The sequence below is a fragment of the Caretta caretta genome, chromosome 5 (assembly GCF_965140235.1).
Source record: "Caretta caretta isolate rCarCar2 chromosome 5, rCarCar1.hap1, whole genome shotgun sequence".
Lineage (NCBI taxonomy): Eukaryota > Metazoa > Chordata > Testudines > Cheloniidae > Caretta > Caretta caretta.
The window spans coordinates 79,186,727-79,202,060 of NC_134210.1; the positions used below are offsets into that span (position 1 = coordinate 79,186,727).

At 36.1% G+C, this 15,334-nt stretch overlaps 1 protein-coding gene across 1 annotated transcript in view; it reads left to right on the forward strand.

Moving 5' to 3' along the window:
• Positions 1 to 15,118, forward strand: part of PRDM6 (PR/SET domain 6) — a 98,554-nt gene extending 83,436 nt beyond the window's left edge. Inside the window, exons 7-8 of the mRNA XM_048849423.2 lie at positions 2,165 to 2,341; positions 9,980 to 15,118. Of these exons, the coding sequence (XP_048705380.2) occupies positions 2,165 to 2,341; positions 9,980 to 10,094 (292 nt within the window). The 3' untranslated portion in view covers positions 10,095 to 15,118. The remainder of the gene's footprint in view (positions 1 to 2,164; positions 2,342 to 9,979) is intronic.
• Positions 15,119 to 15,334: the final 216 nt, after the last annotated feature.

The window sequence follows — 15,334 nt, forward strand, 5'->3', positions numbered from 1 at the left end:
GGGACATAAGAATAGACAATCTTCTACAAAGTTCATCATTTTGTGCATCATACAGTGTAATGCACTATGGATAATATAAAATGTAAATTGTCATCATGGACAAGAAATCGAGTTTGAATCAATGTGGGGGCTAATGGCAACATTTTATTTGGCTTCTTAATGTTTGCTCATAACTAATTTACTACTGTGAAGTATTTACATACAAAGAATGGTGTGACTTCTCACAATGTGAAATTAATCATATTGACTGTTGTTAAAAAATAAAAGATTAATTGGTTTTATTTAGTGTCTTATCGTTTATTATGGGAGCTGTTAAAAATAGATAACCAGAGGCTAATAAACGTTAATGGTCCCTTTCACTATTAGAAAATCAATTGTTCATGGATATGGCATATCTTAATATATTATTTTTGCTTAAAAATGTTTAATCCTAAAAAGCCTGAATTTACATATCTGTTTGATTGTCCATTAACAATAAATTTGAAGAAGCAATAAAGCTGAAAAACATATTTCTCTTGTCTTCCAGCAATGGTAATAGATATACATTAGTTATCAGTGTTTATTTAAAATATATTATTTCACATGCACTTATATAATTTTTAAAGAGAATAGGGAAAACAATGTTAGTATAATCATCCAGACCAGGTAATCTTTCCACAACTTTTATATATATCTTTCAAACTTCTTTGAAAGCAGTTAGATAGATTTTCAAATGTAAGTAATTAAAATTGTATAGTATTGAGTTATTGACCAAAACCACACTATTAATCAAGCAAAAAAAATTCTACAATCAGTGCTCAGTACTCTGAAGCACTATAAAATAATAGTATTTGTGATCAGCGATGCAAGCAGACACAATTAAGCAGCTCACTTGACAAATGAGAGGGTACACTTTATTTTGCACTTAATTGAATTGTTGTACATGCTTGGTCACCACTGTCTCCTTCCCTTTAGTTTTGGTTTCTAGCCATTTGAACATACACATTTGTTAAAGAGAGAGCAATTAAGACAGCAAGAGTTGTGCCCTGAATTCCTGCTGTCTATAAAAATCATTAATATCCCTTAAGACATTCTTAATTTTCTTTAAAAAAAAAATTTGATAAACGGAACAGAACCCTGCCACTGATTTACTTTAAATGTCCTCACAGATAGAAAGCGTTCCAAATATTGAAGTAGTTTACCAAATTGTTATGACTTAGAGAAACGTGGGGGTGGAGGGAATTAAATCTATTTTGCCGCAACAGAAATTGATTTACTTTGTATATGTTTCTCAGAACACTTTTTGCCACTTTAACAAGTTAGTAATGGTATTGCTACTCAAACTATTGTCCTGTCTCATCCTTCTATCTCTCAGCCTCTTCCTTCTACTTGAGTTTGTATTGATGTTGTTATAATTCTGAACTTGTGGCATCACAGTCAGTTCTCTGCAAGAAATTAAGATGTCACAAAAACAGAATTATGATTTCATTTCAGGATCACACAAAAGGAAAATCCAGGCCAGGATGGAAAAACCTATTAATTAAGTGCAAATGTCTTCAATAGCAGCAAGAATACAGAAACGTAATAGAAAAAGCAAAAGTTTGTCATTGTTTTCCAAATTTGTCTCATTGTGAAAGTTCCTCTTTAAAGAGCTTGACTTTTTGGAGTGTGCAAGGGATTAGAAAAATAATATTTTCAAATGGTCATAGAAACAATAGCTATACCAGGTAAAATTTTTAGCTAAGCCTGAATTAATGCTAGAGAGGAATAGGACTTTCTGAGTCTGATAATATAGGGCTCAAATCCCTATGTTAGAGGGAGTTTTCAGTGCATAAGGAATACAGTATTGGCCCCTTAGTTTGAGGAAACTAAAAAAAGTCAGACATATAATCTAACCCAGGTTTTGTGTATACCTGAAGAATACTTTGACTATATTGGGGGCCTTGTAGGATCTCTGGCAGTTTCTATACATGGATTCTGTCCTCTAAATTTGCATAGTGGTTCATGGGGCGGGGGTGGGGGGGGTGAATTGCATGTCTTCTACTATAGATCCAGAGATTCACATCCAGACTCCTCTTTGAAAACTAAGAAATTAATTTGAAAAAATTAGCTTGCACCACCCAAGTTGTTTTCTATTTGCTGAAATAGAAAGTAGTGATCACATGGTGTTTCTATTGTTTTGCAGACCCTATCAGTGTGGCCACTGCTCCCAATCTTTCTCCCAACCTTCGGAACTAAGGAACCATGTAGTCACCCATTCCAGTGACAGACCTTTCAAGTGCGGCTATTGCGGCCGTGCCTTTGCTGGTGCTACAACACTCAACAATCATATCCGGACGCATACGGGGGAAAAACCCTTTAAGTAAGTACCTAAAGCTACCAATGTTGATCAAGAATGAGCAGAGAGGGAATGGCATTGCAGTTGTCCACCCACAATAGCCATGTATAACAGCCCATGGGAGAGCTTCTTTTGAAAGCCAAAGTCAAGATTTCAGACAGACTCATTAGCAGTGTGACTGAAATCAGAATCAAACCAGGCATGTATACAGATACCTAGTACACGAATGGCCCAGAGCAAATGTCTGTCATCCAATCAAAACTTGATTGTTTTAATTTAAATAGCAGTTTAACAATTGTGTCTCAATTAGAGAACCTTAGTTGAAAATGTCTGACAAACTGAAGAGGATGGGTCGAGGCTGTGCTGTAACTGGCATAATATGGTTCATCCCTGTTTTGTGAATACACTGAAGTAACTCATATACCAGTTAATTTGTAATTGTTAATCACATACAGAGAAAAATAGACTCAGAACCATTGGACAGGAAAAACACTATGTGTAATCCATGACATGACTCTAGTAAACTCAAAATAAAACTCATAAAAATAATTTGCAAATGCAGTGATCAGAGAAAATCAGCTGTCTGTCAAGGTGGTTTTCAATTTTTAGTTAAACAATACTGTGCTGGAAACTTTGAATATAGTTCAACAAAATCGTTGATACAAACATTCTGAATTCAAACATTCTTTGGGTGTTTGGAAACAAACCTTGTTTCAGATCTTGTGAATGTCACTGTCTCTATAATTGGCCAATCCCAAACCTGAAATCGGAATACACCCAAATTTGGTAGGGTGGGAAATCTAAAGCTGAATTTTTGTGGCTTGGGCCCATCTTTATTTGCAAGTGCATTCTTAGGACAAGTGGTTACCTGTTGTTGTAACTGTCTCTGCAGTTCTGCAGCTGTAGTGTTTTACATGTAGTCATACCCTGTGTGCAGGTTTCAATGTACATGTACACAGTGAGACCTTTATTATCTACATTTCATGAAGGACTTCTTTAAGAGGTGTAAGTTCAGATAACAGAGGGAATTTAACAAGATCTGCAGGCTTCTGCACTTTTGAGGTAGTACAGAAATCACTTCTCTACCTTAGCTAGCTATTCACTTAAAATAAAACCCAACACTCAGCCAAGCCACAGACATTTGTTTGTTTGTTTGTTTGTTTCTGTATTTGAGAGGCTGGTGCACAGCTGGTTAATACAGGTTTCTACTTCATGCAGATAAAGGACTCTGCTCTGACCAACTACTTACTTAATCTAGTAGGCTCTTATAGAAGAAAATGTATATTAGTAAAAAGTCTCTCTCTCTCTTAGCTGAATTGAGAGACATGGATTCATATAATTTTCTGCCTGGAACCAACACCTCCCTGGGAAAAAATAACCAAACCATTATTTTCTGTAAATACCCGGTCGTCTGTGGGGATGAGGAAATAAGGAGTTGAAGGGAGAGAGTGTCTTTCCCAGTTCACTACGTGCCCTCACTCAACATGATTTTTCTTTGCCTGTATTTCATGCCAGGCTAATGTAAGAGAGCTTCTGTCACTGAACCCTTCACAGCAAGATCCCATCAGAGTTGCCCACCCTCCATATATGGCCACAAGAGACGCATGGCCTCCATGCATGTGTGCGCTTGGGAATGGAAGGACAGAATCAGAATTCTGGGCACATCCCATACAGTAGATTTTGGGGACCAGGAATAGAAAATAGGACAGCTTTGTGGGTGTCAAGTCATGGAATCCTGCAGCCTCAACAATGACACCCACAGTGCCAGTATCTTGAGTGAACAGAGTCCATAGAAAGAGAGACAAAAATAGTGCTAGCAATCAGATTGATTTTTATCTAGTTGCTGTGTAAATAGATTTTAGTAATTAATTGAAGAGGTTTCCAGGTCAAAGTGGAAAATAGATTTCTTTTAATGTTAAGGTGTTACTTATGTGTAACCTTGTTGACTCCACTTAATTTTTTTTCTTAACGTCCTGTTTTTGTCATGTTTCCAATAGAGCTGTTATTTTGCCCCATTTACAATCATTAATTTCCCCCCCCCCTTTTTGGTCTGGTGATTTTTTTCTTTTCCATAATGTTCTTTGTGACCACAACACAATCTCATTCTTGAAAGAAACTGTTTAGTTAAGTACTATGTAATTAACAGATATTCTGGGGTGTTGTTTTGTTTTTTGTTTCTTTTGTTGCTCATGTTAAGATATACATGTACTTGACACTATGGATCTGCCCTTTCTAAAAGGTGAAATGCAGAGCAGCGAAATATATAAATAAATGTATGTGCATGCACACATATGCACACCCTTTACTGTTTCCTTATGATGGATAAGAACAACATTGTACAATGGTTTTAGGTTTTTTTTAAACCTGCTTAATACAAGAAACATCCGTTCTAATTTCTCTGTTTTTTGCTGAAGGTCTTTACAAGAGCTTTGGAGGACCCTGAATAGTGATGTCACATGGAGCTAAACTGGAGCTCCAACTCTCCCTGTCCCCAGATGTCAGAGGCGGGGATCCATATTCTTATGTGCTGATCCTGCAAGCTTCTCCACAAGTGCAGACCCCTGCACTGATGCGGACCAGCATGCAGGGGGGTGCGCATAAGATTATCCAGAAATCGATTTACCCTCCCCTTCAGTTGTGGGGAGAGACCGAGCTGCAGCTTATGTACCTCACAGAGGTGTTGTGAGGATAAATACAGTAAAAAGATTATCAATTACTTTGAGATCTACTGATGAAAAGGACTATTTAAAAGATAGATACTATTATTGGTTTGTATATCACCACCATTCAGATCCTCCTAAGTTGCTGCCAAATCTTCCAGCAGAAGAAAGAATTGAGGGATTGATTCTAAAGTTAAAACAAAAATAAAAAACAAAAAGGAAAAACCCCAAACACATTCTGAGGCTATTTTTAAATATCAAGTAGTAGTACATGGTTCAAAGACAATTTTTGTGGTTTTGCTTTGCAATGTACTTTATAATATATATATATTTACAAAGGGGATTTGAGCATATGCTTACTTAAAAAGTGCAAAACTAAAAAGTCCATTGGTTTAAATTCACCATACCCCTAAAGGACAGGCAATCATGGCAATGTAGACAGAGTTTAACGTGTTCTAGCTGAATAGGCTTTGGAAATATTCTTGCAATTAACAAAACAGATAATAGACATATGTTCAGAAAGTTGCTGTTTTTTTAAATATTTTTTAATTTTAAAGGGCCAGGTAAGCATTTAACTAGCCATTTATACAATATTGGCCTAATATACACAGAATCACAGTGATTATGCACACAGATTAGTCACACAACTTCATGCACTTTTTTGCATGTAGAGTTGTGTGCTCACAATTTTAAAAAAGACAAATATTTTAAAATCCCTTCACAATTTGTTTAAAAATTATTTAAAAATTATTATTAAAGGGGTAGTCTGTGATTGGTTCAGTGTGGGAGAAGGTTCTTTTGCTGCAAGGTCTAGCTGTGTGTGAGAGGGAGACTTTTCTATTTGCATTTCCCTATAGATTAAAAAAAAGCTAAGTGAGGTTATGTGTAATCAAAGCTCTGGCTACATTGTCTGGGCAGCAGGTCCAGTTGGAAGGGATTTCTTTTCATCATCAAAAGCTAGGAACTGAGCCTCATCATTGTAATGTTTTATGTATTCTTATCTCACTGAAGTCTCCACTATGGCTCTTAATCTGGAACAAAGCTCTCAACCAAATTAAAAGGTAGGAAAAAGCAGAAAATTATTGAGCAAGCCACTATCCTATGTTCTACTACTACAGCCTGTTCCAGTTCAGTGACATTAGCTAAAGATGAGTTAAAGGAACATGATGTTGCTGCTGTGACAACCACTAACAGTGACAGGGTTCTGTGCAGCAAACTAGGAGAACAGTGACATGGGTACTATTTGGCCAAACAGTACTTCCTGAAAAACCACCATGATGTCAATGCTGTTTGAGATCCTTAGAAAACCAGCCATGCTATTGAGCAAAGCGAAAGTATGTACACTCCCTTCTTTCTCTCCCCTCCCGCCGCCCTTAATCAAATTAGTAAAAGAGGGATATGTGCTGTGGACAAAGCAAGAGCTTGCTACATCTTGCATATGGTGTCACTGTATGAAAAACAACAAGGATCCAGTTTTCAGTAATGGCCTCTAACTTGGTGGCACAGTTTTAAATCATTCTTGTGTGTGAGCCTGACACGGGGCCTATGGACCACTTAAGTCCCACAAAGGGCTCTCAAAGAGCTTATGTGGAACTTTAGTGCATGGCTCTTTTGTTGGCCTTCTGCTCGGGGGTAAATGAAACCCACAATGCATTTTAGAAATAATTATTAGTGGTTGTACAGAACATCTGTCCCCTCTGATTGCACCTTCATAGCAGGTAGTAGGAAGAATAACTACTAATAGTTACAGCCACAATTATGTAATAACAAATCTTCACCTTCAAAAATAAAGATTGCGTTGAGGCTGGTCTGAAAATCTGGCCGAAAATCTCAGAGAGAATCAGGATGGGTTATGATCTACATGTTAGCCTTGTTAGTGATCACTGTTGACCTGAACTATTGTCTCTCTGCAATAACTTTAAGGAACATTTTTGCTTCCACATATACTAGATGCCTACCGCCTTCCCTGCCAATTATCAGTTTACTTAACTAGCGCACAACATTAAACACTTATGGCTCAATATATGCATGTATCTGTCTTTGTTGGTCCATTTGAAGAATACAGCATACTACACCAATTACTTTACAGCGAGTATGTGGGAAAGGACAGCCATTACAGAGAAAACCCACAGCACAATGCTGGAAAATTTATTTCCTTTTCACTGTCCACTTTCTGTTTTTCTTTCCTTCTACTTTATCCTAAGCCTGTGATACTGATGGCTGTGATGGCCCACCTCATCTGTTCATATCTGGATATTTACTTACAGCTTGATCCTCCAGTGTGCTGAGCAACCTAGCCCCAAACCAACAAAACACTTGAATATGTGTTTAATTTTAAGCATTTTAAACTAAGCATATGCATAGTCCCATTCTTTTTAATGGGATTTAAGCATGAGTTTAAGGTTTTTGCTGAATAGGAATGGGATTACATATGCACATAAAGTGCTTTGTTGAATCTGGGCCACACATACAAAATTAACATTTGTAAACAAACTGGTTCACTAAATATTTACATATTGAAGTGATTTCCTTCCTTCGTTCCTGGTCCACATTTTTAGCAATGGACTTTTAACTTTTCAAATTGCTGTCGAGACAGTTATACCAAAAATTATTTAGGCACCTAAACACGTAGCATGATTTTCAAAAATGATGTGTACCCTCAGCTCCTATTAACTTTACTGGGATTTCTAGTTTATTCAACACCTCTGCAAATCAAGCCACTTTTTTGTGTATCCAAATGTTAATTTAGAAGCCTAATTTTTCAGACACATGTTTGAAAAATCTTAGCCTACATATATCATATATGCAATATATAGGTAAACACTGCTGTGTAGATCTACATAGGTCTGTATTGGTCTAGAATGTGTACACAACACACATATATCAAATAACAAAATGCAAAGTTGAGGAAATTGCAGAGACTTGTATAGCCTAAACAAATCCTGGCACCAAAACTGATTCCAGTTCCTTCATGATTTTTTATATATAAGAATATAATTTGCAAGTTTGTCAAGTAATGAAAAGTAGTATATTTTGACATACTAATCCTGTAACTAATCAGTTTTCTAATAAACAATCAGCAATACACTAATGTGTCATCAGCACTTCAGGAACTCTGGAGAGAGGATGATCTGCACATAGACGTTAATGAATACACCAAAAATCATTAGGCAATCAATACTTCTGAGTTATTTTCATTGAGCTGATAATGTATCAGACCTAACGCTGACATTTTACATTTGTCAAGATCACAGTGCAGTTTTTAACAGTAGAACAGTCTGCTAAAAATATTCCCAGAAAGACAATCAAAGAAACACAATATACAGACTTTGATGTTCTGTGCTGGTACAATAGCTTAGATGAATGAATAATATCTGTGCTGTGGGTTCCTAAACATTTTTTTTTCTAAAAATGACTAACATGTAGAACATATCACAATTATGAATGTATGTAAATATCTTCTTACTCTTTTTTTGTAAATGGCAAATCCTGTAATAAATCACCTTCAGTAATTTATATGGGTGGTTTTCAACCTTTCCAGACTGCTATACCACTTTCAGGAGTCTGATTTGTCTTGCATACCCCCAAGTTTCACCTCACTTAAAAACTACTTGCTTACAAAATCAGACATAAAAATACAAAAATACAACGCAGCATACTACCACTGAAAAATTGCTTATGTTCTCATTTTTACCATATAATTATAAAATAAATCGATTGGAATATAAATATTGTACTTACATTTCAGTGTACAGTATATAGAGCCATATAAACAAGTTATTGTCTGAATGAAATTTTAGTTTGTACTGACTTCACTATTGCTTTTTATGTAGCCTGCAGTTAAGGTAGACAAATATCTAGATAAGTTGATGTACCCGCAGTAGACCTCTGTGTAGCCCCAGGGGCATGTGTACCTCTGGTTGAGAACCACTGATTTATAATACTGAAGAGAGAAAGATGGATACAAGGTAACAGCCATTGTTTTCCTCACTTTTTGAAGATTGGAAATTAATTCATTATAGTGATGCTTTTATTGATGAAGATACAACATCACACAGCTCCATTAAATTAATGGTGGCTTTATGAGTGAGAGACTTACAGTGAAAAATCTGCTGTATTCCTAGCTCATTGTACAATTATATCTAGCATTCACAATGCTAATTAAGAGGACACAATATGGGAAGAAGTTAAAATGAGAGACACAGTGGATTCTCTTTTACTAGAGGGCCAGATGACTCATTCTGAACTAGAGAAACCCTTTTTCTTTTCCCTCAAACTTCATATCTTAATTCTCTGATTATTTTGCCACAGATTATAGTTCACTGGAGAGGGGGGAAGGGTAATGAAAAGACTTAAAAGACAATGAAACACACACTGCTGATTGTAAGAATTCTTCTCACCCCCTCCCCACAACTATATCAAATGCTGTGGATGTTTTCAGACAATTGATTAACCAAGCACTAATCCTACCAGATTGTTTAAAGTAAACCCAACTATATAGTAATAGATAAATACAGAGTTTTTCTCTTATTACACTAAGAAATTATTGCTCTACAGCTTCTCTTCTTTCAGTAGGTGAATTTCTGATTTTTAAATTAGCAGAAGGTGAAATTCTATTTGTCATCAATTTCTCCTCGGGGGTTACAGAGCAGAAAACTGCAGCCAAGCTGCTGCTTTGATGGCTCACTCCTAAAAATCTCTTTTTGTTCTTTATCTATTTGAACTGACAGTGATCAGAGCTACAGCAGGACAGGCCTCTCTGGAGAAATCACCTTCCCCCTGTCTATTGACAGATTCCTCTGTTCTGAATCAGACAGGCCTTGTCCCATCATAGGCATTAAGGTCTTGGAAGTAGCCACCAATTAAACCTCTTGAGCCGGTAAAATCTGAAGCCACTTTTGAGTGTCTGTTCTGATTAGACAGGATGAGACAAAGCCCATCACTCCTCGCCTCCCCCCAAGAGCAGCTCCCCAGTCTCAATTTTCTCTCTTGCCTTCACCAGGTGCGAGAGGTGTGAGAGGAGCTTCACACAAGCCACCCAGCTGAGTCGACACCAGAGGATGCCCAATGAGTGCAAGCCAATAACAGAAAGCACAGAATCAATTGAAGTGGATTAACTGATTGACTGGTTGGAATTAAACTGCAAGGAAAGTCATGATTAAATGTCACGGACACTTAAGCAAAACCAAAGATTTCCTCTGAGCAACTTTCAATCAGTCCCAGAAAACCAAAAGCAGTAATAAAATAAGTAAGATGTTAAGAGATATTGATCCTGGCATGGAAGTAAAACCAGGAAAGAGATTATTTATTTATGACTAGGGATAAGACTTATTTCAATGGACAAATAACCTGGGACTGCTAACATTTCAAGTCCCACCATGTATTGCTTTATTTCTAAAAGCCTTTATCATTGTTATTTAATACCAAAGCGAGGAAACGCAAGGGTTCTTCTGCCTATAGTTATGACTGCAAATGCACATGGACTTGTTTATTGTTGCACCTTTTTTTGAAGCATGACTCAAAGGACCCAGAACTAGTCCTTATATTTGGTTGGGTTGGTCTTGACATGGCTATAATAGAAATTCTTGTGTCTGAATGGTGCAATGGAAAGTGTTTTAGAACCATATCTGAATCAGTACTCAGTTCCTCAGACCAAAGGACATTTCATATCATGGTTCCAAACTTTACATTTTTGCACACTTTTTCCATCTACATGGTTTTATTAGACAATTTTGTCCTGGTACAAAGTTCCTGGGAAACCCAAACAAGAAACGTTTTTCATGTCTATAGATATACAGTTGTGTAAGACTATCAGCAAGGAACATACTGTAACACCTAGAGCTTTGAAACACAATATCACTGTTTAAAGAGAAAGAAAGTGTTTTCAGTAAAACTCTAAGGTTAATAAATTCTCTAGCTGAAAGTCCTACAATAAGAAGCAAAATAAAAAAGATTAGATTTTATTTAGGAGGTTGATGTAATGATTTGTTACTCAAAAGTCTACTGTAGCCTATTTTACAGTGTCCAGATATTTGTACCTTATTGGCTCAGGTTCATTTGAAAGCAATCCCAGGTTACCTGAAACTTTCAACAAACTCAGCCAGTTTCAAGATTGCAACAAAACCTGAATCCAGGAGTCTTGTGTGTAGCTTCATTGCAGTCACTTTATAGAGCTCTACCTAATTTTCATTCAAGCCAAGAGCTTAATTCCCATTAATGCTAAAGGGAGTTTATACACACTTATCAAGGAAAGACCTGTCCTCAAAAAGATATATAAACAATAGTATAGAGTACTTAATGTGTGCATGTGGGAAAGGCTAAACACCTTCAGGCTGTATACTTTCTGAACAGGCACAGCTAATGTGATGTGTTTTTTATTGGCAGTTGCACACATTAGGTGAAATCCTGCCCCAATGGAGACAATGAGAATGTTGCCATTGCTTCAGCAGGGCAAGGATTTTAACCACTAATCCTTAAAGCATTCAGAATTAAAAATATATCCCTTTGAATACAGTTCATATTTTTTTAAAAAGAGTAAATGTTTATGTGTGAGTGAAGTCCTTTGTGGCGGTGGGGGTATAGGTTACATGTTACTCACCTTTAAAGAAATGCCTAGTCTCCTGAGTTGGTAGGCACTTATGCAACTGGCATATCATCTCATCAGATATTAGGCAGCACACCCTCATCAGTTTCAATGGTGACTTCTGCTCAAAAAAAAGATTGCGGAAAGCATTGCCTCTTTAAATCAAACACCATCAAACAGGACTGCTAACTTTTCTTTCCACACAGCTCTGTTGATGTTTCTATGTGTTATTCTAAGATGGTAAAGAAACATGAGCACATGGCAACCCAGAGCAGAGGTAATCAGAGAGATGCTGGATCTTGATTTCCTAACATTATTTATAAATACAAGGAGTGAATCCTGGCCTCACTGAAGTCAATGGCAATACTCCTGTTAACTTCAGTGTGCCCAGGATTTCACCCAATATATGGTACACAAGCTTTCTTCAACAGCTACATGCACATTGGGATGCTACTAGGAAAATGAGTGTCCTACCTACTTCAGAGCTTGTACTCACAGGAATGCGGGATTCCAGTGCCGGAGGAGGGAGTTTGAAAAAAGGAGGTGGTATTGGCGAATGAAGGGCAATAAGATGATAGAAATACAGCCCATTCCTAGGTCTGGCCTAGTTTTTGGTGCTAACATCTTGCTTTTGTTAAGAACTCTCCCAATTTGTCATCATTTTGTATTTCAAGAGATTGCTGGTCATTTGTAGCCATGTGTTCTTCCTATCTTATTGCTGGCATACTACACACCATAACCGTTCACAGTCAAGATACTCTATTTGCCAGTTTTTATATTATTTTTCAGTGTTTCATCCACATTGTGTGGTCTTGCATTACGGGCTGTCTGAAGTATTCACAGCATCATCTGAAAACCTCAACAATTCTTTAAATGGGTTCAATTTAACAAAAAAAGGGCTGAATTTTCTGGACTAATTTTCACTCAAAAATGGTCTCTTTTCAAGGATAAAAATTGATGTGTTTTAATTTCATAATTTTGTTTAATAAAAGATCAGTTTTCACATTTAATTTTTTAAAATGTTCTCTGTTTCATTGCAAACACTGCAATTTTAAGATAATGGGATGGAGCCAGTTTGGGGGGTCTTGCTATATCATGGAGGCTAAATTGTAATTTTGTTTTGTGATGAAAAACCAGATTAATTCTTTTTGCCCTATCCTAATTTTCAAGTTGTTTATAAGTACTCGATTAAAAAATCAGAAAGTAGCAGAAATCTAGTAAAAAGGCATTTTCCGCTTGAGTTTTCCAGCACTGTTTCTAGACCAAAGAGATTTGGATAAGCTTGGGTAAGAGTCCAACTTTATGGATGCTTATCCACCAGATTTATCCTTTGAATTATTTGAGGTTCTAATCTAGTATTCATCTGATTTTCTATAGGATGAGAGCCAGGTAACATGAATAGCTAGGTATCAAATATTACAGTTTAAAGGTCAGAATTTAGGCATCATTTTATTCACAGTAGTAATTGGCTTAAGCAGCAGAGTTCAGAACCATATCTGTATTTTCCTAACATTTGGGAGTGTTTGGATTTGGGCCATGTCTATTTTAGAGAGACCAGAACTGCTTCTAAACCTTTTAGCACATCTCTGGTAGTACCATGATGCACACACATTACTCTAGTTTACTAATTAAATAATCCCAATATAATGCAACAGTCCTATTCAGCACTTGAACAGAGCAAGACTCTCATCACTATTGTAAATTATGGAATTATTTAATCATAAACTGCAGAAATAAGTATGTTTTGCATCAAAGTTAGGTGAGAAATGAGATATGCTAAACTCTGATAGGCAAATGTGAGCTACATGTTGTATCAGCAAACTATGTTTTTGTATTATCAAGGTATTCTCTCATTTTTCTATGAGGTGAAATCAGTGGCAGATCAGAGCACTCAGTATCTCATAAGGTCAGGCCTATGCTTTGCAGTAGTTTTTAAGGGACAGTTCAGAAAACCACTTAAACCTGTACTTAAAATTAAAGTTGTGCATAACTCCATTGCTGAAAAGTGATGGCCTTCATCATGTGCTTAAAGTGCTTTCCTGAATGTGGACCAAAAGATTTGAAGACTAACTGCATTCTTTTAGGAGTTTGTTGGGATTTGTTTTTAAACATTCCCGTGAAAAGCATAATTTTTGCAGGAATTATTTTGTACTTCCAAAGGACATTTTATTGTATTTGCTCATTTTATTCACTATGTTGTGCCTGATTTCCAAGCACATTTTTAATTATTGCATTGTCGCTTTACTAAGGCACTTTCACAATATAGCTGGCAGCATACAAATGCAAGTCTGTGCAAAAAAATACGTGATTTCAGAGTGGATGTTTCACTCTCAAGTTATTCAGTGCAACAGTGTGCATCTATTACAATATAGTAAATGTAAAACTGTCCTTGAGAGTATTGACAAGCTAAAACGCATCCTGAATTGAACTAAACAAAATCTAGTTGCTTTCTACTCTTACTGAATGCTGAGTGAGTTTCTATTTGGGTATCGATGTAGTAATTGTGCATTTGGGTCCATTAAGGCTATAATCTTATATGCTTGAACACAGTGAATTAAAACAGTAAGTAAGGTATGATTACCTCAAACAATAGTAGTTATGTGCCTACCATTTCTGAATTTCTGAAACTGTTGAGATCTCCCTTTTGAAGTTTGGTAAATATGTACAAGTATAACATTCTTCCCATACTGCAAAATCCAAAACCTTTTACAATATATCTAAAATTGTATACATTTCTAATGTTCACATACACACAGAATGAAGTCTCTTTCTCTCCCTCACACACACTTCTTAGAAAAGCTTCAGGCCCCTTAAGAAATCACAGCTGACAAATAATATGAACTTTTTAAACACCAAAATGACAGTTTTCTTTTGAACAAGAACAGAGATTTGAGCAATGTAATAATTACAGCACATTCGACACTAAAAACTCAAAGGCTGTGATGTGTGGATCTGTTACTTTCTTTGGTATACTTCTCTCTTTTTAAAATTGTTCTTTATCACTTGTATGGTGCCATTAGGGTATATGGCGTGTCTGATAGCTGCCAAACAGATGTGGTTGCTAAACTATAAATATTTGAAAATAAAGAAGTGGTAAAAGTCCTCACTACTTTTGAAAGTTCTGTATTGCTAGGACTTATTTTAAATTTATCATTAGTGCACTTTTTTGTTGCTTCCAAATACCTTCTGTGTATGAGTTTCCATAAAATAAAACATTTTGAGATTGTGCTTTTTCCTCTGATTTGTCTCATTTTGGAAAGTTTAGCCATCATCAAGCCAATCTAGAAAAGGGCAAATAGCCATGCAGTAAGTGTACGGTATGCTGGAAGAGTCCTTTGTTGTCATAAGAATAATAATGACACTGTACTTAGAATGGTAAACAGCTTGCTTGCATTTTTTAAACCTCATAAAATTGCGTCTTTTTTTTTTTTTTTTTTACTGCAAAGGACCAATAAGTCATGCATGTAGCTGTATTCTTGTGACATAAACTGTAAAGATAACCAGTGTTTAAATGAAAAAGGCACACATTTAAAGAAAAGACAAAGAAATGTAAATATATTTGATTAATAAAACATTTCTATCATTAAGTCCTATATCTTCCTTTTCCTTTGTTCATAATTATGTTTTCAAAATATGCTTTAAATGTGCTGATGCAAAAGGCAGTATCAAAATAACCTTAGGTGCTTTGCAATATTCTTTGTGCAATAGTTTTTATGATCCTACAGCAAATTGTTTTTACATTGTAATCTGAGGTCCTACTGTGGAAAAGTGAGA